The following is a 25229-nucleotide window of genomic DNA, read 5'->3' on the forward strand; positions in this document are numbered from 1 at the left end:
TTTATTGTTAAAAATACAATTTTCACAAATATATTGTTTTCTTTTGTTTGTTTAAAACAACAAATACCTCACTGTAAAGAATATTTACATAAGTCATTGCAATGTTTCAAAAGGCACTGTATTACACACATTTTCAAATCTTTGTTTTCTCATTCGCCCTGGTGAACTCTCGAAAGAAATTTGTCCACATCCATGCCTTGCAGCAACTTATCCTATTAAAAAAGGAAATTAAAATGCTTTTCTGTTTAACAAACAAATAAAAATATTTTGGAATCATTTGGCTTACCTGAGACTTCTGCTTTGTTTTCTGAAAAAAAAAATTTTTAAGAATTTTGCATAATTTCCTTTCAAATTAGAACAGAAAAATCTTTGAGAGAGAGAACAACAATAGAATAAATAAATACCTTAGCAGGTTTTTGAAAGATTCTAATCCGAGAAATACAGAAAATTGCGACAAATGAAAATAATTCAATAAACATTCCACATATAACCTGAATTTCCAAAAGAATTTTACCTGTGGCTTCTTGGGAAGTATCGCTTGAAAATTCCTCTTGGCTGAACTCTGTCCTGTTGTCTTGTTCTGTTTGCTTCGTGTGGGTTTACTTGCATTTCGACCGCTGCTGGCAAGAGAGACCAGTGTTTCTGCTATCTCGCTGTCATTGGCAGCATTTGCATTCTCCGTGTTCTCTACAATTGCCACTTCTGAAGCTTGGTTTGCGGACGTGTAAGTTACGATGGCGGGAATGGTTATTTCGCTGTTGTAGGGCACCGTGACAACACTTTCGTTCAACGCTTCCGGATCGTTAAGATAGATGACGAGTTCGCCCGTCTCGTTTAGATATCCCAGGTGGATCTCTTGCTTGTCCTCCGAAACCTGATTTTCATTTCCCAAAACGATTTCTGAGGGAAGGTCGACCTGGGCAATCAAATTGTTCTGTTTAATGTTGTTCACGTAACTGGTCTTGCTGTTGGCGGCATTGGCTTCGGGTCCAAAATCCAAAACTCTCACGTGTGCCTTTGGAGTACGGCACGAGCGACCCGCCAGTGCCTGAGCCGACGTCACCAGAGATTTCAACTGCGGGCTGGTCTTATCCATCTGTTCTGGTTTGTTATTTGCATTTCTGGGAGGAGAATGTAGTTGCGAATTTTCTTGAGGTAATTTGCTTTGCAAGGGATTAGACGGCAATTTATTGCAAGGCTTGTTGGCTTTCAGTTGGTTAATAGACGTATTTTCGCTTATTTTCTGCAACTTTGATTTCAGGCATCGCTGCCTTTTCGGCCTCTTTCCATTGGGTGTTCTTTGTTTATTATGCTGTAGAACGCAAGTAGAATTTGCATCTGGTAAGAAAAAATGTTGTTTCTTAAAATGTATAATTTAAAATGAAAAAAATATTACTTATAATAATAATAAAGAATTAATATTTAGTAAAATATATGCAAGGTTGCTATAATCAATAATTGATTATAGAAAGTAACTTTAACTAAAATTAATTGTCATTAACTGATTCTACAAATGCCATCACGTCTGGTACAGTCTTCCATAGAATGATGATGTCTATGTACCTCCTGTATAAAAAGATGTTTGGGAGGAACTCTATCCCTCTTAGGGACCACCGATGTGATCTAAAATTAATTTTTAAATTCAAGAGAATTTGGAGTTTAAAAACTGAAATTGCATTTAAAAATTAATAAAAAAACAATTTATAGCAATGCTATTCTGTAAAGTTTCAAGGATTGGACTTCGACACCAAATGCCGTACAATTTTATTTTTGTTAAAATATATCTGCTTCTAGTCGAACATTTCAGATGAATAAGAGCAAAAACAATATACAGCAAAACCTCGATTATCCGGACTAATTGGAGATGAAGGTAGTCCGGATAAGGAAAAATCCGGATAATCGAAACAAATACTTTAATTTGTCTTTTAATGAGAATACAACACGTTTTCTTTTCGATGACATATCGGTAATATTAAAAATAAATATTGTATTTAAATCGTGATCAAATTTTCAAGAAACAAATGTTTTATTGAATTTGTACTACTACTGACCAGCGCTAACAGACTACCTATTGTTTAAAAGGACCTCTGGCAGCTCAAGAAGACGGATTTTATAAAATAAAAAGCAGTCGAAACTGCATTTTTATGAATAAAAATTTGACAAACTATTTATCGTTTTATGACGAGTAAAATTTTTCGTCGCATTCTCGGCTTTTAAGTAATGCATAAACCTTCAAGGCACGAGGTCCTTCAGACCGTAAGCCATAGTTGGTGGCCCACGTTGCCCATGCCTTACACCGCCCTTGGTTATAGAAATGATGTAATTTGAGTATAAATTATTTATAAATACGTATGTCAAGTTATATTTTTATTACGACGCAAAATATATTTAAGAGTTTACGACCACTGTGCCGGGTGAGACATTGAAATGAAAAAAGTTATGCATTCCATCACGTACATAAACAGTGTCGTAATTCGTCAAGTGCAAATCACCAAATTCGTAAAATTTTTGTTTATTTTGAACAATCCGGATAATCGAGGTTCTACTGTATATAGCTTTTGAAACATAATATAATTAGTACGATTATTATCAAAAACACTTTTCAAGGGCAGGTCTGGGAACAAATCTCGAGAGAATTTATAATTCACTCGATAAAATAATTATGAAAAATTTATTTTTGTCGGGCTTTATTTGTTTAAAATGACCCAAAAGCTCGGGTTCTAGCATCTGTTTAAAAAGTCGTGTTTGTTTTTTAATGGAGACAAATTAAAAATTACGATGTATTCGTAATGACAGTTTACATTAAGGAGATTGTTAGAGAGAGCAAAAACTCCCCTCATTGCCATCACATGGATTGATCTTTGTCTCGTACTAATTAACAAAAATACACATTGACTTCACTTCTCATACTATATCTATTCCTAATTTATTCTGCATTATTTTAAATTGCACTGTTTTCTCTTCTCGTTATCAATTTACTTGTATTAAAAATGCCGAGCTCTTCTATTCCTCTAACATGGCAAGGTAACTTAACCGATGATTCCACAGAACTGTCTACTGAAAAGAACTGTACCACACTGTACAACAGTGTTCGCTGTACAAGAAAATGTGTGAAGAAATCTTACGCTTGGAACTAGTCCTGACTCAAACTGGTTAGCATTATATACGGTATCTGTGACGGCATCTGTCTATTTGTTTAGTCTGAACTTTTCAATAAGAACTCAAAAGTGATTGGGTTTCAATTATTTTTTATGATTATTTTGCAAAATCTTAACTGGTACTTACTGGATAGCAAAGAAGATCCATCCGTTAATTTAGGTTGAATGGGTTGAACTCTCTTGGGGGTTCTTTTTGGCTCAAAACTGAGAAGAGTTTGCATTCCAAATAAATGACCTAGATTGTGCAGAAAAAATACTGTTATTTTAAATTATAAACAAAATAATGGGATACCACCTTGTTTTACATACTTGGAGAAACTGTTAAGAACTGAAAGTCTGGCACGTTTATCTTGATGGGAGTCACGGCAGTAGGCTGTACGACAAAGTTACTTGCAAGAGTCACGTTGGTATTGAGTCCATTTTCTAATATCCGTACATTTGAATCTACTGTTGCTGGCAACGAAACGTTCGTATTAAGATTAACTTCGGATTCTACGTTTGGCAATTCGGAACATACGGCAATGGAGGGATTCTGCAATGTGTTGCTAGTTTCGCTAGTCGATGGTCTCTCGTTGTTACAGTTCTGAGTATTATTATTCTCTTTATTCAAGCATTGTTTGTTAATGTCTTGGAAAGACTGTGCAACACTTACATCATCATTCTCTTTTAGAGTTGTGCTGGTATCATTCAAAATTTCAGATGAGTTAAATGGAAGATTTTGCTTAGGCAATTCTTTATTTCCCGACTGTATGGATTCTTGAACGTCATTCGCTTGGGAAATGTTTTCGTTCTCGAAGCTATCTCTACTCGAATCAACTTTCTCTGAAATACCAAAAACAAAGTAATCTTATTATCATCACGTGTTTATACTCTTTTTATTGATAATCCACAGTCAATTTCATCGTTATATACTACATACAGTGTTTTTCAAAATTACTAAGGCAAGACTTGGAGAATGCTTCTTACTCGAAATCGAAAAGGTCCTGTAAACACAGTTTGGAAATGAATGGTTTACAAGAAAATCAATGTCAAAAGTGTAAAAATCATCTACAAAGCTGACATTTAAAATGCATTCAAATAAATCAAATGTCCAGGTGGTTATTTGGTGAACAGTGTTGTTCTTGTAAGGCCCAGTCATTTTGCCAGGTGGTGTGACTGCCATAACAAAAATCCTTCTAGAATTCCTGCAGGAGTGCTAGTGGAATAAGTATCGGGTTAGTGTGTAACAATGGCAGATTATCCATATCAAGAACAAGCAATGTGATTTTCATAGAGCACATGAAGGTGTAAGAACTGTATCAGCAAGCTTAACCAAACATTTATTGCAGTGTACTAACATCTTGCAGAAACAAGACAATTAGCACCTGCTTTGGGTGACAAAAAGACCAAGAAATGCTCATACAACGAGAGAGAAGGCAATATCCTGGAATATATTGTGTCTGCACCAGGAAACTAGTTGCAACTGCTTGAAGGATACTGCAAAAACACAGTGTTTATATCCCTATCTTTATCAAAATGAGCAAGGTCTGCTGCATGAATAATTATTTACTGTGAGAAACTTTCTCCAATTGCAAATTCAGTTGCCTCCATTGTTCTGTTTACAGATGAAGCAATGTTTGTATTACAACTCATAACTCAATTTAATTAATCAATGCAAAATAATCAGCCAAATTAACGCAATTTCTGAGCCACATTAACGATTAACTAATTAATTTGGCAAGAGGTAATCAGATATGCCACCATCGCATATTAATTTTAATAGATTAATTTTTAATTTAGAAATTTTGGAAGAAAAGAATCGGCTAAAGTGGGACTTAAACCACAACTTCTGCTTACTGTGCAGATGAATTGCCAATTATGCTACCCAGACCATCCGATCTTCGCTTTCAGAACTATTAGTTTAGATAAAACTCTATGGGTTATATAACACATGTATATTTAAATTAATAATTCTAGAAGAGTACATGGCAAAACTATTGTGGAACTACAGAACTATGCTGGAGGCCATTGTGTGTAACATCAACAGTTTGGATAAATGTGTGGGTTGGTATTATTGATGAATCTATCATAGGTGCACACATTTATCAAATATCTTACCACTGCTCTTGGAGGATGTGTCGCCTACAACCTGAACATCCAAATTTTAGCCATTATACTTGCCATCTAAATACCTTCTATCCATATCAATGGATTGGCAGAGTCAATCCCATTGCACACATCCCAGATTTGCCTCGGCAACTACAAAAGTCCATCAGACTGAGGTTGCAGGGACATCTAAAATCACTCATCTTTTCTGTTCCAATAATGCGCAGTCAAGAGCAACGTATTTTTGGATACATTCAGAATCTCATTTACGGATGGTCCGGGAGCTTGGAACAAGTGCAACTATTTACAATCCAATGAGTGAATGTGCGTACACACATGCATGGAGAACATTTCAAACATTTACTGTAGGTTTCATCTCTTAATAATGCTAATAAAGTATGTGTAATATCTTTGTGTATTCTCAAGTATCATTTTCTTATAAACCATTCATTTCTGCAGTTGCATTCGTATATCTTTTTGATTTTTTTTACGTGAGAAAGCATCCCAAGTTTGTCAGAGTAATTTTGAAATACCCTTAAATTGTAACTTATAAATCATTATATCACGGATCCAAATAGAACTACAAATGTTTTTATTAACGTACCACATAGGAAAGTTAGAACTTCTTCAAATACTGGATCGGATTCCGTCCTGTTTAAGATATCCTTAATTAATGCTTCCGGTACGTGACTCTCCTAAAAGATTAACAACAAATCAAGGTTTAAAATGAAGTTTTAAACCTTTTTATCAAGGTTTAAAATGAAGTTTTAAGTAAAATATATTTATTGCTAAAAATAAGGAAGAGCTTTTTTCAGTTAAATTGAGTTACTAAGTGTGTAAATATGAAAAAAGAAAAAATAGCAATTATTGTAAAGAAAGGTAATTCTAAATCACCCATTAGCAAAATCGATGTCTTGTAATTACCAATAGGTCCACCAGCCAAGTTTCTTTTGAGACTGTCAAACCTTTGCAATGTATGCAAAGATTCGGTAGTCCCGAACATTGCAGCTTATAACCATTGTATGCCACCTCTCTGTGACAAAATGTTTACGTAAAATCAATATTGATGGCTGATTATGATCAATATTACAAGAAAATCATATATAACAAGGAGATATTCGAGTCAGTAACTGTTTAATTTAATCAAGAACCCAGGAACCAAAATTTCAAATAAAAGGGAGGACATTTGGGGAGCAATTGAAAATAAAGAGAATTACAGACCACCACTAAAAGCCATATCTGGCGTTCATTTCAAATGATATCGTAAACTGAATGAAGGTTCAAAAAACATTTTTCCTTCACTTAAATTGTTTGTTTCCTTGAAGTATCTCTATTTTGTTCATTTGTATCTTGAAATATACACTACAGCATTTTTTGAATACAGTAAACAGCAAATTATTAATATTCACCTATTGTATTAAAAGTCAACAGTATTTAGTAAAAGAAAAATATTTAAAATTATTATTATTTCTTTAATATTATACGTCACGTCGTAAACATTACTTGTTGTAGTCAATTGGATTTTAAAACAGTATAAAAGTGAAACATAAACACCTGAGACGATAAAGATGCTTCGCTATCGGTCATCGCTTTGGTCGTATCTATCGGCTGATTATGATTGTTGCTCACTACTTTGTTAATGTTTTCTGCTATTTTCTCAAATAAAGGATGGAAATTGATCAGTTCTTCCATTAATATCTGAAATGAGTTTTGTAAAATACATTTATTTATTTTATTTGGTTAATATAAAAAAAGAATAAAATATTAAAATCTTACTAAATGACAATAATGGTACTATATTAACTGATACTAATTACAGTAAATGGAATTTAATTATAAACATACTCCTCCATAATCAATAATTTCTTCTTCCGGATGAGTAATTTCTTCTGAAACTATTCCTGTATCTTTCCTATTACTTTCGTTTTCGCTGTTCGGACAGACGGTCGGAGAAAATGAAGATAACAACCTCCTCCTTGGAAGAAGGCTGAAAGGAAAGTAGGATTTTATAGAAATTAAATTAAATCTTTATAAAGGATACCAGAAGTAGAAAGACAATTTTTTTAATAGTAGTTATTATCCATTTAAGTATAACCACTATATACCAATTTATCTAAACAGAACTAAAAAGTCTGATATGTTTCGCTGATTGCTCAAAGTTTTGGGTGGATGGTTTGAAAGTGGAATCTTTGTACTTTCAACTGTCCATACCTGAAGATGGCCCATTAACTGGATCAAAAACATTAGCATTTTTTTAAAATTGTACCCGTTAATTAATTCAGCTGAGTAGATTACTCGTGAAGATTACTCACGTTGCATAATGATAAGCGATTCCGACTTTGCGGATTGCAGAATACAAAACTATCTTCTCCATTGTCGAGTTTTGAATAATCGCCTGCCTTAAATAGATGCTGAGGATTTTGAACCCATTCAAATGAATAAGCATTAGGATAATAATCTGCCTTAGGATACTTATTCAAATTGCAAGTTAAAATAAGAAGTTTGTGAAATTTTGGAGATTTTTAAAGCATCAATAGTCAAAAAAGGTTCACAGCTATAAAATCAGTTTTAAATTGAACCCATAATTTTTGCAAACAAATAATAAGAGGCAGCTGCCAGAAAGTACAACAAAGTTGACCCAAAAAGGATTTGAGAATGTTGTGATGAAGGGAAACTTCAAACTAGCACTAAATCCAGCAACTCCAAAAGAAGACAACTCCAAGGAGGTGGAAGAAACCTACAAGTGAAGACTGGAGATTGAACTGAAGAAAAAACATAGGATTAGAGAGAGGAGATCTGAAGCAAACAGCTTTCTGTTTTGAAGAAAATAGTCTTAAGGAATGCCAGGGAAATATTCAACAGTGGAACTGTTTATGACACAACTGTGGAGAACTTTGAAACCGATCACAGTTGGTTGCAAAATTTCCTGGCAAGAAAAAGCATCTCCTGATGTCAATATAAGCCACGAACTCTGCTACAAGTTGAAAAAGTTCATTCTGTTTGTCTGATCTCTGAGAATAAAAGAGAAATATGAATGGAATGATGGAAAAGACTGCCTGTTGGACGAATATGCCAGTGAAAATGACGCTTGGGTGCTTCAGTTCTTCTTCTGTGCTGATACAAATGAAAAATCTCTCTTCAACGTTGCATTCTTAAGCATAAAAGCCAACAGAAAAAACTTGCCACTTTTATTGTATTCAAAGACGTTTACAAAGATAAAGAAGTGATAAAAATCAAGATTCAAAATTTCACTCAGCAAAATGGTTGGATGGATGAAAAACTGACCATCAAATTGCTGCAAAAAGTCTGGGATCAATTAGCATTTCATCAATGGCTGCTGGTTTGGAACACTTACAGGTATCACATCATGGTTTCTATGAAGGATGATTTCAGGTCAACACTCCAGATGTACCAGCTTCATCCAAGCTTTGGATGTCTGCGGGGAACCAATCTTTTAAGGTGTGCTATTCTGAGCAATATGTGGCATGGATGCTGCAGGGCAAAAAGTCTTACACTTCCACCTGAAATCAGCATCCTCCTGAATGCAAATAAGTCATTCATTGGGTGAAGGAGGCATGGAATTCAATTCCTGAAGACGTCATCAAAAATTCATCAAAGTTTGTTTGATGGAATGTTTGAGGAATTCTGAAGAAATATATAAATTTTAATAACTTATAAACTGAAAAATTACACAGATATCCTGGAAATCATGTGCAACTTATCTTTTCAACTATAAACTATTATAGAATTACACTAAATCAATTTCATAGATGTTAATGATTTATTTTTTAAAGTCGGCCGTTATCATGAAAATGTAATTACAGGTGTGTGTAGCTTAATCATGGGGATAGGTTTTGAGAAATATCTTGTTAAACTGAGTTACTTTTTACTGTTAACTTATGGTAAGGGGCTGTCCATAAACGACATCCACACTGGAAGAGAAGGAGGGGGGTTAATTAAACAGCAATTTTGTTCCACAAGTTAAAGTATTGTGTTTTAAAACTTAGCTGCCGTTAAGCCAAAAACTTCTGCTTTCGACTTAATTGATACCCCAAATAACTTCTGCACTATGCAGGTTTCGGGCCTATCGTAGTATTTTATACAACAAATTGTTCAGTTTGGAGATTAACTTTCCATTTAGTCAGGTTTCTGTTATGCAGAGGATCCATTTTACTATATAAACTTTCGACAAAGAAGCAAATATATTCAAATTAACATAAATTTATTTTTATACAATAAAGGTGTTAAAATTTCCAAATGAGAGAAATTATATGTGCATTCATTTTGTCTAAACAACATACACTATTATGTAAATCTGACGTCATTCTTATGAGAAGATGTGATAACAACATTAATTTTAAGTTTACATTACGTTCCTTCAGTCTAGCATTGAAAAATCTTAAAGTGGTCGCAATGTATTGATGTAAGTGGTCCTGTCCTTGAGAGAAATAACACATACTCCAGCAACATTCCAAAAATATATGCTATTCCTCGAGGACAAGAGGGTCACACGTGACCTTCAATACATTGGAGATATGTTACGCAGACATTCTACACATTTACAAATGTGTACATTGTTTAGACAGAACAAGGGCACTTCATCATACATTTCAGATGACTGACACATGCTCCTATAACATGGAAAAATGGCTCAGTACAAGTGGGTGGCAGATGTGCTGATCTATGCATCAGCTAACACCTGTTTGTGGACATTAACACCAGTCCCAGCCCATAAACTCGAGTGTTCTTTCGCACCATTGGAGCTGTTGTTGCAATCTGAAATGAATGATGCATGACTTCAAATAAATTTGTGAGGGTGACAAGACTTTCAGACCATCCCAGAGAGTCCTCCTTCGTAGCCAATATCTTGTTTAAGTAGATAATCAAAAGCGTAAGAATCAAGTTTCCCAAATTTTTCCTTTATAGACCGAAACAATAAAATGAATAATTGATATTTTAGCTAATCGGTTGGATATTTTGAATAAAATATAGATAAACAGAACCACATTAATATTCTTAAACAAATATGAAAAATAACAACTGTCGTATACCTTTTCCTTTTCGGCGAACGGAAGTAATCTTCGTATTCCATCAGATCTTTAACAGGAGTGGTTAAAGACGGTAATAAATTTCTTTGCTGAGAAAATAATGAAGAAGGTGAATGTTCCATAGTCGAAGTGGAAATCGGGAAATTGAAGTGGCCCACAGCACACGATCTAACTTCTTGATTTATAGCCGACGATAAATTCACTCTTGCTATACAATCAAAGTTGTTAGTGGATGTGATATTTATACTTTCATTGTTATTTCCTAGCGATATATTGGTTCTTTCATTTTGTAAAGGGCAAGAAAATTCTATCGAATTTCTAGATAAAACAGAAGTGTTATTTGAAACGGAAGGTAAAGTAGGAGTATTTCTGTTATGAACTGTCAGTGAACTTAAATTGTTGCTAGTAGAATATTGATTAGATGCTTTGTTATTGGCAGATGCCGAAGAAATGCAAGTGGAAAAATTACAATTATGACTAATACCCGTAGACAAAACACAAGAGCAGGTTTGCTGATGGCACTGGGTAACAAAGACGTTTTCATTCTCGCAAATTGACATAGGTTCTTTTGAGGAAGATGAGATCAGTTGCGTTGTGGTATGATGACAAGACTGAGCAGAATGACTAGATGAACAGGGATATTGCTTAGCGAAATTATTACAACTTCTCTTATCAAACAACGATAATTCTGTACAATGTTCCGTTATTTCGGGTTCTAGACGAACAGACGAGGATGCCTGAGATATATTATTTGACAATGATACAGAGCTATTTACATTAACATAATTTTGTTTAGATACATTTTTCATATGATCAGATTTTGCTCTTTCTAATTCAGTTTCTTTATTTAAACAGGAATTAACAAAACCCACAGGGTTACTAGAATGGTATTCATTACTTTGTACAGTAGGATTTTCATTAATAAAGGACGAAGACGACACAGGAGTGATACGTGAAATTTGTGAATTCGAATCATTCCATATATTTGGCGATGTTTGCTCTACTTCCATTTGAGTTTCTAAAATAAAGTATTAAAGAAACATTTTATAATAAAATGTTTTAAGCAAGTAATTCTCAAAGTTATTGATCCACAGACCACTTAAAGTCATAGATGAACTGCAAACACCTATGCCCCATCTACTTCTTATTGTGTAACTATGATCTTAGATAATGATAGATTGTGGGACCAAAATATTTTGCCTATCCATTAACCTGGCATAACAAATATTTAGTATGTGAAAACCGTCTTTTCTATACCTGAACGTAGAATTGAAGTTTCGAAAAATGTCTAGGTCAGTCGACATACCATTCGGCGCATGCCCACAGACTATCAGTGATCCACGGATCATACTTTGAGAATCACTGTTTTAAACGGTTGATTATATATTTTAGCTTTAAATGTCGTCGTACTCACCAACTCTTATATTTCTATCCGAACAAGAATTTAAACTCAAAATATTATTGTTTCTGATTTCATTTCTGTTCGGCTGGGATCTTTGACTGGAGGTAGCTGCAATATTGGAAAGTGTCCTAACACACTGCAGTGTTGTCTGCCTGCTAATGCATCCTATACTCAACTAAATTAATCATTATTTTAGTTTAAAATAATAAAAATACATATATACGAAATAGAGAAAACGTATTTTACCTGTTTTGCCGTTCTCGGATGAAGAGACTCTGATGTGTAGTTTCTCAACTGAGATATTGAATTTTCTAACCTTTCGATAATGGATTTCATTTCGCTTGCTGCTGTAGAATCTAAATACGAAATTTTAAAAGTTAATTTTTATTTCTAAAAAAGTTTTAATAAATAACTAATAATTTGTAAGATTAATATAAAGAAAGCTTTTCATTTATTAACTTCCATCAAAGAATAGTTTAAAATTTATTTATTTTTTCCTCTTGAGGACCCAGGATCAAATCTAGGCAAGCAAATCTGTAGAAATTTGTAATGGGCAGTCTATCCTCGATACATTGACGTCCATCCCGTGATGAGGGACGAAACCCAACGTATCCAGGCTCCGTCCCCCAGCTGCCCCCATCGTGGGCCTAGCCAAACCCATAATGGTTACGGAAAAAAGACTCACTTAGTGCCCACGGGGGCTAATTAAAAAAAAAAAATCTTCCAACAAAAGAAGAAAAGTTTGGTTTTTTGTAAGATTAATCCTTTGTAATTAAAATATATTAGGAGTCATTATATATTAGGAGTCATTTCTTTTATATATATATATATTTTTTTTTTACTGTTAAAGACTTCGTTTATTAGCTTTTTGTTATTATTTCATTCAAATAAATTTAAAAATGAGGGATATTTATTTGTATTCTATTTGTTTATACGAGTATCCCTCATATAAAACAGTAGTTACGTTTAAAAAAAGTGCGGTATTATATGAATCTGTGCTATACGAAACAAAGGACTAGTGAAAAACACAGGGTTAGGTTCCAACAGTTAACGAAAATATACTATTCTTTTTCTTTACTAAGAGATAATTTATTTCCAATCAATAATTAACTAACAATCACAATTAAAAGTACTGTATTACACATTAAATTTAGTAAACTAGGACATTTTTTTTACGAAGTATTGTCATCATCTCGGCTTTTTTGTTGATCTTGATCAGAAATATTGGCATCATATTAGTTATAATTTAGTAAATTTTTGCATGTAATCTGCAGATTACCTGCATTTGAGATTAACTTTTAAAAGATAATGTGGGTTATATGTTGGGGAAGACTATACGTTGATTTTAATCCAATAACAAATGCGTCAGAGAGCTTTCTCCCTTGTCTAAAGCCTCCAAGGGTAGTGAAGAACATGGGATACCCCAAAAATAGCCAGATAATTTGGCTGATACTTCGCATTAATTAATTAAATCAGGTTAAGAGGAGTTGTTGCTTTTTGCTACCCATTTCTCCAGTTAATTTGGCTTCATATGTGTGCACTTTAAAACAGCAGGCATTCTCTTTAGTCAAATCTTAAATTCTGTAACTGTATTCTAATTCCCATTCTATTCTTGTAGTAACTGACAAAGATCTATAAATTTAGATCAAAAACATTTCTGTCATTAAATTGATTTGCTAAAAATACAAGTCCGAGACCTTCTAAAACTAGTAAATCTTCAACGATCAAACATTTTTGAACTTCTTAGAAGATCCTTGTCTTGCTGTTCAAGGCAAAGACCTTTATCAAGGTCAGTTTTCTAAACTAAAATGTTTAATTACTTGAAATCCTCTCAAAAGATTGACAAAGGGACCACATAGAAACCGGAATTCCTGGATCCCTCTACAGTATCGAACCACAATATACTGAAGAACTATTTGCAAACATCAAAAAATACTGTGTATAAAAGGAACAGAACCTAAAATACAGTCATTAAGTTAGCTTAGGAAAGTCGGTAAAAAATATTAATAAATCTAAAGCTTTCTCATTACTAGCCGACAAAACGTCAGGCATTTCTAAATTATGTTTGGTGGTGCGTTATCCAAGCACACCCGAAAAGATATGCTTAAGTGACATTGGATTCTGCCCACTTTCAGATAGTTAACACTCACTCTCAGACCAAAGAAATATGCTACCTTAACCATACAAAAATGGCTGCTTCCATTTGATAAAAATATTTGATTTTCAACGGAACAGAAGTTGCCACATACATATTGTTGATTGAACAATTCCTGCACAATCATCAAACAGTTGCAAAGCTAAACATATTTCATGGCTTTGTTCTGTTGAAAATTAGCTAACTTATGTTATTTCTAACTACATTTAGCCAATAATTTACATAAAAAGTGTAATTTACAGGGTATAAATCAAGTTAGCAATGTATACTTATTTATTAAGTACTGCCTTTTTTTTTTGTGTAGCAAACAAAGAAGTTTTGCATAAATATTTAAATCATAGTATAACAGATTTTGGCCATCAAATTTCATAACTGTAGAAGATAAACTGTCACTTATTCGCACTTAATGAATTTGTATCTCGGGTGTTTACCTGGAACGTTTACTAATGTAAAACAATTACTTATTGTGACATCACAATGGCGCGCTGCAATTTTTAATCGTGTTTTAATTTAAAAATAAGATGTTATCTATCTAAACCATTCTCGAGAAACTTTTGAATTGAAATAATCCAACTTCTAGTCAGAACCAGAAGTTTCATATATAGTTAACTGGGGCCTCCAGTCCGTAAGCTTTCCATTTCCGGTCTCAATTTTCATCTATTTAACTCTGTTTTCAGGATTAATGAAGGACAAATAAACAATGGAAATGAATAGATCTGCAGTTTGAAAACTGCAACTCAAAATCAATCATTAGATTAAAAATAAATGATCTAATTTATTTACTGGTACACATTAGAAACTAATAATAACTATAAGAAGTGTCTTTTGCATGAACACATTTGTATGTTTCTTAATTAACATTACATGCAATGGAAGTTATTAATTTGAAGTATTTTTGTTCTCAGATGAAATTTACCCGTTTGGTTTGATAGGTTACAGCAATGCAACACATGGGCAATCTACTAAGGAATGATGCTGTCAGGAAGACTTTCTATAAGAAACGTTTCCCTATTTAGGTATTGTACAAGTGAAGAAAATTCAGAAAACTCTTATGTGGCCAGCCGATTATCCACTTATTCACTGGTGGGCTTAAATTCTTCTAGACTAATGAATCAATATTACCATTAATTAAAGGGATATAATGTAAATGGGCCTCTATTCTACAAAAAAGGAAATAATTTATTAAGTGTCCATAAAAATCCAACAATAGAACAGAGAGAAAACAGTTAATGTTTAATTTTGTATAATGACTCACCTACACATTGGTCCAGAAAGCATACAGTCTTAACAAGAAATAAAGTAAACAGAGCACAAGATTCACGTATGAAATTAGAATAAAAAAACAAGCAGGATAAAGAATTTTGGACATTAGTTAATGAAGGAAAGCATAAATGAGATGAAAAAAAGAAGTGGAATGCTTTCCATATTAGTTAACGTCTTAAATGAGAATTAAGATACTTTGTAAAAGGACTTACAAGCAAGGAAGATGATCACTATATCATTGTAATGGCTATTGTCATTTATTATGCAGTTACATTTCATTTTACATTTTTTATTCTTATAATTAAATCAATTTAATCAGCAATATTTTAAACAATAATACAATAATCTCTATTTTTCCACATAAATTTCAATTAGATATTCCTACTACATATTGTTTAGAAAGATACAACGATTGTTTAATAGAATTTCTTTTATTCTTTCCTTCTGCTGAATCTCTTCATTATTATTGATGATCGACAAATCATTTCTTAAATCTTCACAAAATTGAGACTTAAGCTATCATTTTCTCAAATTAGATTACATAAATAACGGTAGGAAATTGCAACAAGCAGAATTAAATGAGTTCATGTTTCGTCAATAAACTTTAGCAAGCAAAACCTAGCTTTTAAAATTCCAAATATATGCTCAATTATTACACATGCTGCACTACGTAAGTAATTATAACATTTATCTTTGATCATTAAATGACCATTGTCACTAAAAAAATGTCAATGAATTTACTCTGCATGAATAAGCAGAATCTCCCAAGTGATAATCCTTAAGAATAAAAGCAAAACCTTTGACCATTATTTTGTCCAGGAGACGCAATCAAAAACATGTTCATCATCTGCAAAACTAAGTCTATGGTCACAGACAGCCTATAGAATAATGGAAGCACCGCCTTTCCGATTAATAAACACTTAATGTCCAACATGTAGGGTTTACAACCGATACAGCGCAATCTATAGCTCCCATTACATCAGGAAAGTGTCGTCTTTCTTCGAATAATAAGACAATTTTCTTGTACTTCTCTCTATTATATCACTTTAAAATAGTCTTTATGAGTACAAATTTGAGCTATGGTAGAACTTAAAATGCTTTTCTGAACTCCAAATCTGTCAGCAATTTGCCTAAATATGCAAACAAAGAGAGGTAATTAGTGAGTGAAAATATAAAATTTAATATCTTTATAATCTTAATATCTTCTAAATATATTTTAACTAATATATAAATTCTTTAGATAAGAAAAACTAGTAATCATCAAAGATTCTTCATTGCTAAGTACAAAACTGTCATTAAAATTTTTTTTTCTACTGGCATGCTAGTCCATTCAAATTGAATATTTTCACCATACATTGCACTATATATATAAATTTCTACAATAAAAATAGAATAATACAAATTAACTTAGCAGTAACAATAATACAATAGCAATAACCTAATAAACAGAAATGACAGATAGATGTAAATAGATCTAACTTACTTGTACACTTTTCCTTGACATTCAGAAGTGGCTTTGAAATGCAAAAAAAATCACTGTACTTTGGCACGACTTCTTCATAACAGTATTCAATCATCACTAATTTTTTTTGTCTTCCGTTTCTGTGTGTTTTAATATTTCCAAATATATTTTTCTGTCATCATTTCCAACAGTTAATAAAGAACAAACTAAATTTAAACTGTCCTCATTCCCTGTCACACATAATTCATTTGATAGTAATGCAGCTAAAAACTCTCTTTCATTACTATTCATAATGTTGTCTTTCAAAAAATTTTGTACTGACAGTCAGATAAATTGTTCTGTGTTTCCTAAGCCCTCCCTAGTCAGATAATCTGGGGCCGTATTCTGGTCACCGTCTCTGGTCTCTCATCTCTCACAAGCAGGTCGCTGATTGGCTAATCATTTGAATTAGCCAATCAGCAACCGGCTTGTGAGAGACAAGAGACCAGAGACGGTGACCAGAATATAGCCCCTGATATCCATGTAAGATATATGCATTGTGAGTGTGTGTGTGTTCATGCGCGCATGATATATCTTGACTACATGGTCAAAAATATAACGGAGCAAGCATGCATTTTCCCACTCGTAGCCTTCACAAGTGGAAAAATGCATGGAATTCAAACCCACATCCAAGCAAACCACCCTCTAGCTCTATATTCACTGCGGTTCTCGTAGTCTCATCTTGTTATAAGTTCAGCTGTCAGAAATTATTCAGGAATTGTTAGATTCATATATAACATATTCAATTGCTTCAAATGGTACAAATGACAAGCTATTCTGAAAGAAACTATAACTGAAATATTACCAGAGATGAAGCACTTCAAACTGAAACAATACTGTCCAACCAGAAAAAACAAATGTCGTAATCCATGTCACTTTATTAAGAGCTTCAAAAACACATGATAGAAGCCCAAGAAAAAAATTCTTATTTGCAAGAAACAAAAGTGTCGACTGAAGCATTTCAACTGAAAAATAACATAAAAACAGTTTCAATTATGTTACCTTAAAGGTAGACAAACCTTAAAATGAAGCCAACTGTCAGACCCAAACTAAACTTACCAATCAGAGTTCAAATGTATCGATACCTATGAAGACAAATTCATAGCAGAAATGATAATGGAGCAAAGAAGAATCCAAGATTTTAATAAAAAGAAAGAAGACCACATCTTCCAAATACTGGATGTTTGCGAAGGAAGCGAAATGTTTCTTGGTTAAGGAAACTCAAAAATCCAGTTGCAGAAAGATCATTCTCCAGCTTAAATTGGCTAAAAATACTGTATATCTTTGACATTATGTATTGGAAGATGGCCTCTTTTGTTAGATATTACAGAGATATTAATGTTCTGTAGTGAAGCTGTGGAAGAATTTGAACCCATTCAGTTTCTCCTTAGTCTACTGTATTGTAAAATTAATAAACTGTTATGAAAAAATAATGTACTTTTTTAAAATTCTACCCTTTTAAAATTGAAGTGAGTGAGCCCAGTTCCTGTGATATGAAAAGGATGAATCTAAAAACTGATTGTTTTCTGGTTGAAAATACATTTTTAGATATACTTTTTATCAAGATATGTTAATTCTGATACAATAGATAACAGCCTTTCATCAATAAGAACTGACAGACTTATCAATAAATATGAATTGAAGGCTACATAACACATGCCGAAAAAAGTTTTTACTTCTTAAAATCTGAGAAATTTCAATAAAAAAATATAGAAAAATTAATATTAAACTCTGAATAACTAACCTTTTAATGATGCCGTGTAGTAATAATGAAGAATATCTAATAAGCTCTTTCCGTTGAAATTAGTCGGATATTCTTTCCCTTCATTAAATAACTGTTTGTATTCGTGTAAATGCGGACTTTCTGAAAGAAACATTTCCCAAGTATTCGCGCAATTTGTTTCTTTTAAATAACCTGAAATAAAAGCACAAAATTATTTTTAAAATAATAATAATGAAAAAACAGTTGTATAATATAGATAATAATACACTTACCAAGAACAAGTCGTGCGATTTCTGAGGGCATAAAATTATCTGTCGGCTGACACTCTCTCATTTTTCTTTCTTCTATTAAAAAAAAATTAATTCCCGTCATATTACTAAATAAAAAATTTTTAAGAATAAAATACAATATATATTAACTTAGTTTTATGACTAATATAAATTTTCTATTATGATTTACGCTGAGCATCTTGATGTTGTAATACAACAGGTCCGCAAATAATGTCATTTGGTTATAATGTTCGTGATAAACTGATTCGAGGTGGCGTTAATGCTTATGTAAAGTCTGCACATCTGTTTCTTATTCATATGCGTTCTTTCCGAGTACTCCAGTTTCTTCCTGTATCCCAATGATAGTAGTTAGGTTAATTAGTGTATCTAAATTCTCTCGTGTGAGTGAGTGTGTATGTCCCGCAAGTACGCCTTATCTAGCCCTTAAATGCTACTTTGGGGCATACAGTATCCCCACGACAAATTCTTTTTGCTGTCACTATGAATTGACAGCTCTTGCAACTCTCTTCCTCCACAAATTCTTTTATAAGGCTAACATTTACTCGTGTGTTAGAAGACATCTGTTGTACACGGTTGTTTACAGTGACATAGGTAGTGGGGTTACTGAAGACCTCAGAGTAGCACTGCAGTTGAACACAGCAGTAATTTATTCACCAAAAAGAAGAAACCATAAGCCAGAAAGACTTTTCTCATAAATCTTCGAAAGCAAACTATATTCACACAGCACCGGTCAGAATTACCGAAACATCAGTATCTCGTCTATGAACACTGCTAAGAACATTTTGCAAATTAACCCCAATCAAACTTCACACATCTTCCTTAAATCCAGAAAATCAATAAAAACAAGATCGCTCTTCGGCATGTCCTATAAAAATAGACTGAAAAACAGCAATAAAATGCCATAAGTGCAAAAGGTTTGTTTGCAATATTCACAAATATATCATCTGCATGAATGTTGCAATTGTGTAAAAAACTTTGAAGAACAAGTAAGCAGATGTATTTTCATAAAATTTTTGAAAATAAACGTATTAGCTGAATTTTGGTGTCTATTTTTAACCCGCGGTTACTCTATAATCCCACAGTAGCATATAAGAGATACAAAGAAGAGTAGTATTCAAGGGCTAGGGTTGGTTTCCATCTTGCATATATCTGTCAAGACAGGCATCAGCCAGCTGAATTGGAATAAGCAGGTTGGAAGGTAAATGAACAAATAAATACAAATTTATTGAATTTGTGAGCTGGAACTAACTTATAACGGAAAAATCAAACCTTCCTCACACTTTTCAGCAGTAATAGCTGCAACATTAAACAAAACCTAAATACGACCAAACACATTTGTTTATTAAACAGTTACTGCTGGAAAGTGAATAAAATTATAGTAAAAGTCTGTAATGGTATCAGCTAGGTGACGAGGCACTGGGCCCATGAAAATTTCTGACAATCCAATCGACACTCGAATACAGGTATCTTGGAGCAGCAGGCAAACATCTTAGCTGCATCAGCTATCTGACCAGTCACAACTCACATAATTATAGTATAGTTCTTCAATTTTTGAAGAAAAATCAATGAAAATACCTAAATAAATCCATTATCAGACTTAAAATACTAGTATTGTACTCCTGTTCACATGGTCTCCACTAATGAGGTTTTTGTGGAACATAAATGACTATAAGTCTTACAAACATCCATTCACAAATCATCGGCACACAACTGATGCTAGCAGAGTTGATCTTCCTTTATAAGCTCTTCTCTTCCTACACTTATCGTGGAAACTTTCAAGCAATTTGCATAAGCATAGGTGAGAAGAGCCTGTAAAGAAAAGTCGACTCCACTAGCATTGACTGCGTTCCGACAATTCGTGAATGGACCTTCATAACATTTTGAAAATTTACTTTTTTCTATTGATATGTCATCTTCAATATTGTAAATATATTTCATACTGGATTAGAGAGTACGCCAACAATCACAATTTACTTAACTTGGCAATCTGAGAGCAAAATTATGTTCAGTATTTTCTATCGAGTAGTCAAAGAATTACAATTCTTATCAACTTATATTTGCTTTCAACAAAAAATAAAATTATTCGTAACACTAAGTTAATATAAAAAAGTTTGTAAATGCACCAGTCTACCAATCTAGAAGAAATGTCACAAAAAAATGTGTTAAATAATTATAATTACATTCAAAATTATTAAATATTTAATTCTTCACACACAATTTAGTGACAAAAACCATTATTTGCAGTATGTAACTATCATTTTTCATTAGAGTGAACATATAAAGGATCAAGTAATAGTAATGGGGAATTCACCCTCTTGTAGGTTGCGGAAAAGCTGCAGCAAGGCTGGAGGTGAATTCCCAAGAAAAACAGGGATTCTGAAAGGAAAATATACTAGATAAAGCAAATGAATGACTCCACAACATAAATTTTTTTACAAAAAATTTGTAGATAGACAATAGATAGGTAATATTAACGAATATCAGAACAACAACAACTAATTAATACAAACAACATCATTTTCAGGATGAAGATATATCTTCCATATCTTTAATAGCACATCACTGACTATTTATTAGCTTGCCTGATTCAAGGAAGTAAAATAAAGTGACTATTTTAATGCCATTATAGTAAGCACTATAATTGGTAATCAAAAGATTTTGGTATCATAAATATCTCTAATGGTTCTAATAATTTATTTTAGTATATAATGTTATCTATATCCCAACAGATACGTCTTCTACATATTCTCCAAAGCTTCAGATATGAAGTTTATGAGCTTTGTCCTGGAACTTTTCTGACAAAGGGTGTATTTTAAATTTAAAATATGATTAAAAATTGCAGTCCGGCATTGTTACAATATCACAATAAATATTTGATAATTACATATAAAATCTACATGTGCTTAATGTTTTTACCTTTTATAATTACATTTATTGATTGGTTATTATATTCATATCTTTCTCTTAAAAGAAACTGAACAGGACATAGTTCTTTGAAAATTTTTAAAATTCTTTCTGCCCTGTGGGCACCAAAAGGGTCTTTTTTTTACCAAGTATATCCGATGGACCACCCCAAAAATTCCTGTGTTTTTCGACTTGTCCAGATTCAATCTTGGATCATTCAGAGTAGTAGGCTGCCACCTTAACTGTTTGATCATCATCTAGTTATCTCTGAGAAAAGGTTATGCATGTTCATGATTTAAAAAAACCCCGTAGATGAGCTTTATTATTCATGTTGTAATCTCCACTCATATCTCAACTTCATTTCTTTTTTATATACTCTTCTGATTTATTTTTTTATATATTTCTTAAACATTTTCCTTCTCAAATTCCCAAATATGCATACAATTTTAAATATGATGCCATAACTGCTCAAATTTGAATAAGCATATTGCTTATTCAAAGCAATAAACATGCTTATGTTTATATTGTCTGCAACTGTAACGACAGCCAATTACTGTTAACTTCATTAATTTATAACATACGTTATAAACATAACTATTAAATTATATTATTTAAATAATAATAAATTATTCTAACTATAATACAAATAATGAAATAAATTCCGTAATTACGCATTCAAAATATTGTGATTTTAGATAAAAATATTCCATTTAAGAAAGTATATATAAACAAGTTTAATATTTAAATAAGTTTTAAGCTTTTAAATTAAATTAACAATAATTTATATAATCATCACTACAATCAGTTAAAAAAAAGAAAATATATTAGTACTGATTGATGACGAATGACGATACCCATTACAGATGAGTCTGATCAGTGGTGTAGAGCAGCGGTCCCCAACCTTTTTATCGCCGCGGACTGGTCAATGTTTGATATTTTACCGCGGCCCACTGGTATGGAGTCCAGGAATAAAGCAGTTCCTTTTTTGCCATCTTTTTTAACAAATGAAATATGTAGAATGTTTTTTTATTAATAAAAAGTAGTCTTAATTTTATTACTTGATAGGAGTATGAATCACTACAGACTGTTAAAAATTTTCTTCTGGTTCAGGAAAAAATCCTCAGCACCCCTCTCAACAGCCATTGGTCTTATGTGTAATAGATCTGACTAGCATAGGGACAAGAAACAATGTCACGATCCATGCTATCTACGTTTATATAGACCACCAGGACCATGTTCTAGAAGTTTGGTTTTGGAATTTGGATCTTCTAAGACCAAGAAGTGGAACCTATGAGTCCATGTGACATACAGCACACAAAATTAATTTTTAGAAAGTTGTGCACCAAAATTTTAGACGTACAATAATGATTTTTAAATAAATCTAATGAATATTTTTAAAATTAAAAACTACCTACCATACACACAATCTTCCATTAAATAATATGTATTTGAATTAAATAAAATGTTTTCAGAATCTTTCAGGGGTCTGCATCAAGTGTCAATCGTTACAGAATTTAACGATTCTAATTGATAGAATTTAACGATTATAAATTCTAATTTTAAAATGTTTTTTCAAGCCCCCGAAAGAGATCAAAAACGTTCCGTTCTTATTTAATTCAAATACATATTATTCGCCAGAAGATTGTGTACAATCTGTAGTTTTAATTCGCCTGTTCGGAGACTTCTATAAATATTCTCTAATTAAAACAAACTTAATGAAGCTAATTGAGAAAAGTACGACGACATGCCAAGCTAAATAAAAAACTGAAATTTAACAGTAATGAAGTCGTTCATGTTGCATATTGGATAGTTTCTCATCCGTTCACCATCCGTGCTCCACGACAAGGCTAACAACTTTCCGCGCAACTCCCGGGTCAACTATTTCGATACCGACTGCAATGCGATAACAATCGACACGAAACTGGCACGAATGTAATGCAATATAAAATGTATTAACTTAAACCAATTGCAATCAATTCCTGATGATGGACATCATCTAAAAAAATTATATTTTGTTCTTAAACTTGATTTTTTTATTTATAAATTCTTATATCCAATGTGTATAGTTGCATTGAAATGGAAGTGTAATATTAAGTATTTAAACTGATAAATATCTTTAACGCTAAGGGATTAAAGATTTTTATCATTTAAATTACTATTAAATGTATTATTTGCTTTAATATGTTACTGAGAATTGTATTGTTGATGCATATTCCACGTTTTACCTGTAATTAAAAGCTATTTTGATTATTATCCTTACCTTTAATAGACTTAAATCAGCTTAATAACTTGTGTAATTTTTAATTCGCGAGTAAAATTTACAGTAACGAACATAAACATATTAATAAACCTTAAAAGTAGCAACAAAACAAAACCATCTTGGCACCTTCACGCGGGAATAGATGCATGTTGCCAATTCATGTCAATTTCTAATGTCGCGTAAGTGTTGCCAGATAAGGATGTATATTTTTAATTGCCCAAATGCTACCAAATGTATATTTCGGAAATTATTATTTACTTACATTAAAAAAGTAATAAAATAATAAAGCTTTTATCATTTTTGCAAATTTTCTTTAAATCGACTTGAATAAAAATGTATTTTACTTGTCATTGGTCCGGATGGCCGAGCGGTTAAAGTTGCAGCCTGCTGCTCCGGGTACCCAGAATTTATGTGGACGAGTTGAAAAACACCAGCAATTTTTTGTTGCTGATTATTTCGGATACATCGGGCCACGTTTCTCACCACTCGGCCGCACCGTAATGGGCTTGTTGAAAAGAAGACCCCCGAGGCAAAGCGCGCCATACTGGGGGATCCGGGATCAAATCTGGATTAGCAACTCAAGAGATTTTTCATGAGTAGTCTATCTCGAATAAGTCCGGTCATATCCCTCACCATCCAGCATCTTCCCATTGTGGACCTTTCCAAATCCATGATGAGTATGAAAAAAGGCCCTTTTAATGCTCACAAAGCGGAAAGAGTTAAAAATAATTTTTTAAAATCATTTATATTGTTTGAAAATTTCCTACGATAGATCACTATTACAATTGTAACAATAGCTTCATTTAAACTATTGTATTAGTATAAATAGATATTATAATTCATTGTTTACACGCAACAATATATAAACGGTCTAAAATATATTCGAAGAATAATAAAAATGGCTCATTTCGATTCGATCAACCCTCGAGAATTCATGGAGGATTTGAATATTAAACGACCGACATCATCGTTTCTGTACTTCTGCAAAGAGCAAAGACAGAATCAAAATGTCTCATCAGTAAAGAAATTAGCAAAAGTATGGAAATACGAGTCAAATTTTAGGCGTGAGAAATTCGAAATCGTGGCCCTACACGATAGACTGAGATATTGGAAAGAAAAATCTCATCTAAATTTCATCGACTTGAGAAGTGAAGAAACTTCATTAAAACGACCGACGCCGCCATTTTCATATTTTGTAAAATATGAACGACCGAAAAGGGGTCCTACATCTTTAAAGAAATTAGGCAAAGTTTGGAGATCTTCATCCCAAATCTCTAAGAACGAATATAAAATCATGGCACTAAATGATCAGATAAGATACAGGAAAGAAAAAGTCAAATTGGCTACTGAGTCGAAGAGAAACGGGAACGAGTTATTTTAAAAAGAAAGGAGAATTATATACTGTATTAAAAAAAAATTGAAGTATTGACAATAATTCTT

At 32.6% G+C, this 25229-nt stretch overlaps 1 protein-coding gene across 6 annotated transcripts; it reads right to left on the reverse strand.

Annotated features, from left to right (window-relative positions):
• Window positions 1–45: 45 nt before the first annotated feature.
• LOC111621181 (protein NPAT-like) lies at window positions 46–24786 on the reverse strand. 6 transcript variants are annotated; one of them, XM_023363259.1, is made up of 15 exons: window positions 24134–24786; window positions 18608–18679; window positions 18357–18527; window positions 11940–12049; window positions 11706–11868; window positions 10295–11309; window positions 7089–7230; window positions 6798–6941; window positions 5848–5938; window positions 3811–3980; window positions 3468–3741; window positions 3286–3393; window positions 515–1338; window positions 287–307; window positions 46–212 (listed from the first exon to the last, which is right to left on the reverse strand). In XM_023363259.1, exons 1-15 carry the CDS (start codon window positions 24330–24332, stop codon window positions 150–152), a joined length of 3567 nt encoding a protein of 1188 aa, XP_023219027.1. In that variant the 5' UTR covers window positions 24333–24786; the 3' UTR covers window positions 46–149. The 6 variants fall into 6 exon arrangements, with proteins under 6 accessions (XP_023219027.1, XP_023219025.1, XP_023219028.1 ...); XM_023363258.1 differs by adding an exon at window positions 405–426 and having other exon boundaries at window positions 97–212; window positions 3468–3980; XM_023363257.1 differs by having other exon boundaries at window positions 3468–3980; window positions 24134–24785.
• Between the last annotated feature and the right edge of the window lie 443 nt (window positions 24787–25229).

Source organism: Centruroides sculpturatus, unplaced genomic scaffold, assembly GCF_000671375.1.
Source record: "Centruroides sculpturatus isolate CEXI.00-Female unplaced genomic scaffold, Cexi_2.0 scaffold132, whole genome shotgun sequence".
NCBI classification, from domain to species: Eukaryota; Metazoa; Arthropoda; class Arachnida; order Scorpiones; family Buthidae; genus Centruroides; species Centruroides sculpturatus.

What these genes read in the sequence shown, in the direction of transcription:
- LOC111621181 (XM_023363257.1), bottom strand. Translation starts at nt 24,332, where the DNA reads ATGGCGCGCTTTGCCTCGGGGGTCTTCTTTTCAACAAGCCCATTACGG. An exon ending in CTACACGGCATCATTAAAAG is followed by an intron (nt 12,050 to 18,356) that starts GTTAGTTATTCA and finishes TTTCGTATTTAG; the next exon opens with ATTCTACAGCAGCAAGCGAA. An exon ending in ATCCGAGAACGGCAAAACAG is followed by an intron (nt 11,869 to 11,939) that starts GTAAAATACGTT and finishes TGATTAATTTAG; the next exon opens with TTGAGTATAGGATGCATTAG.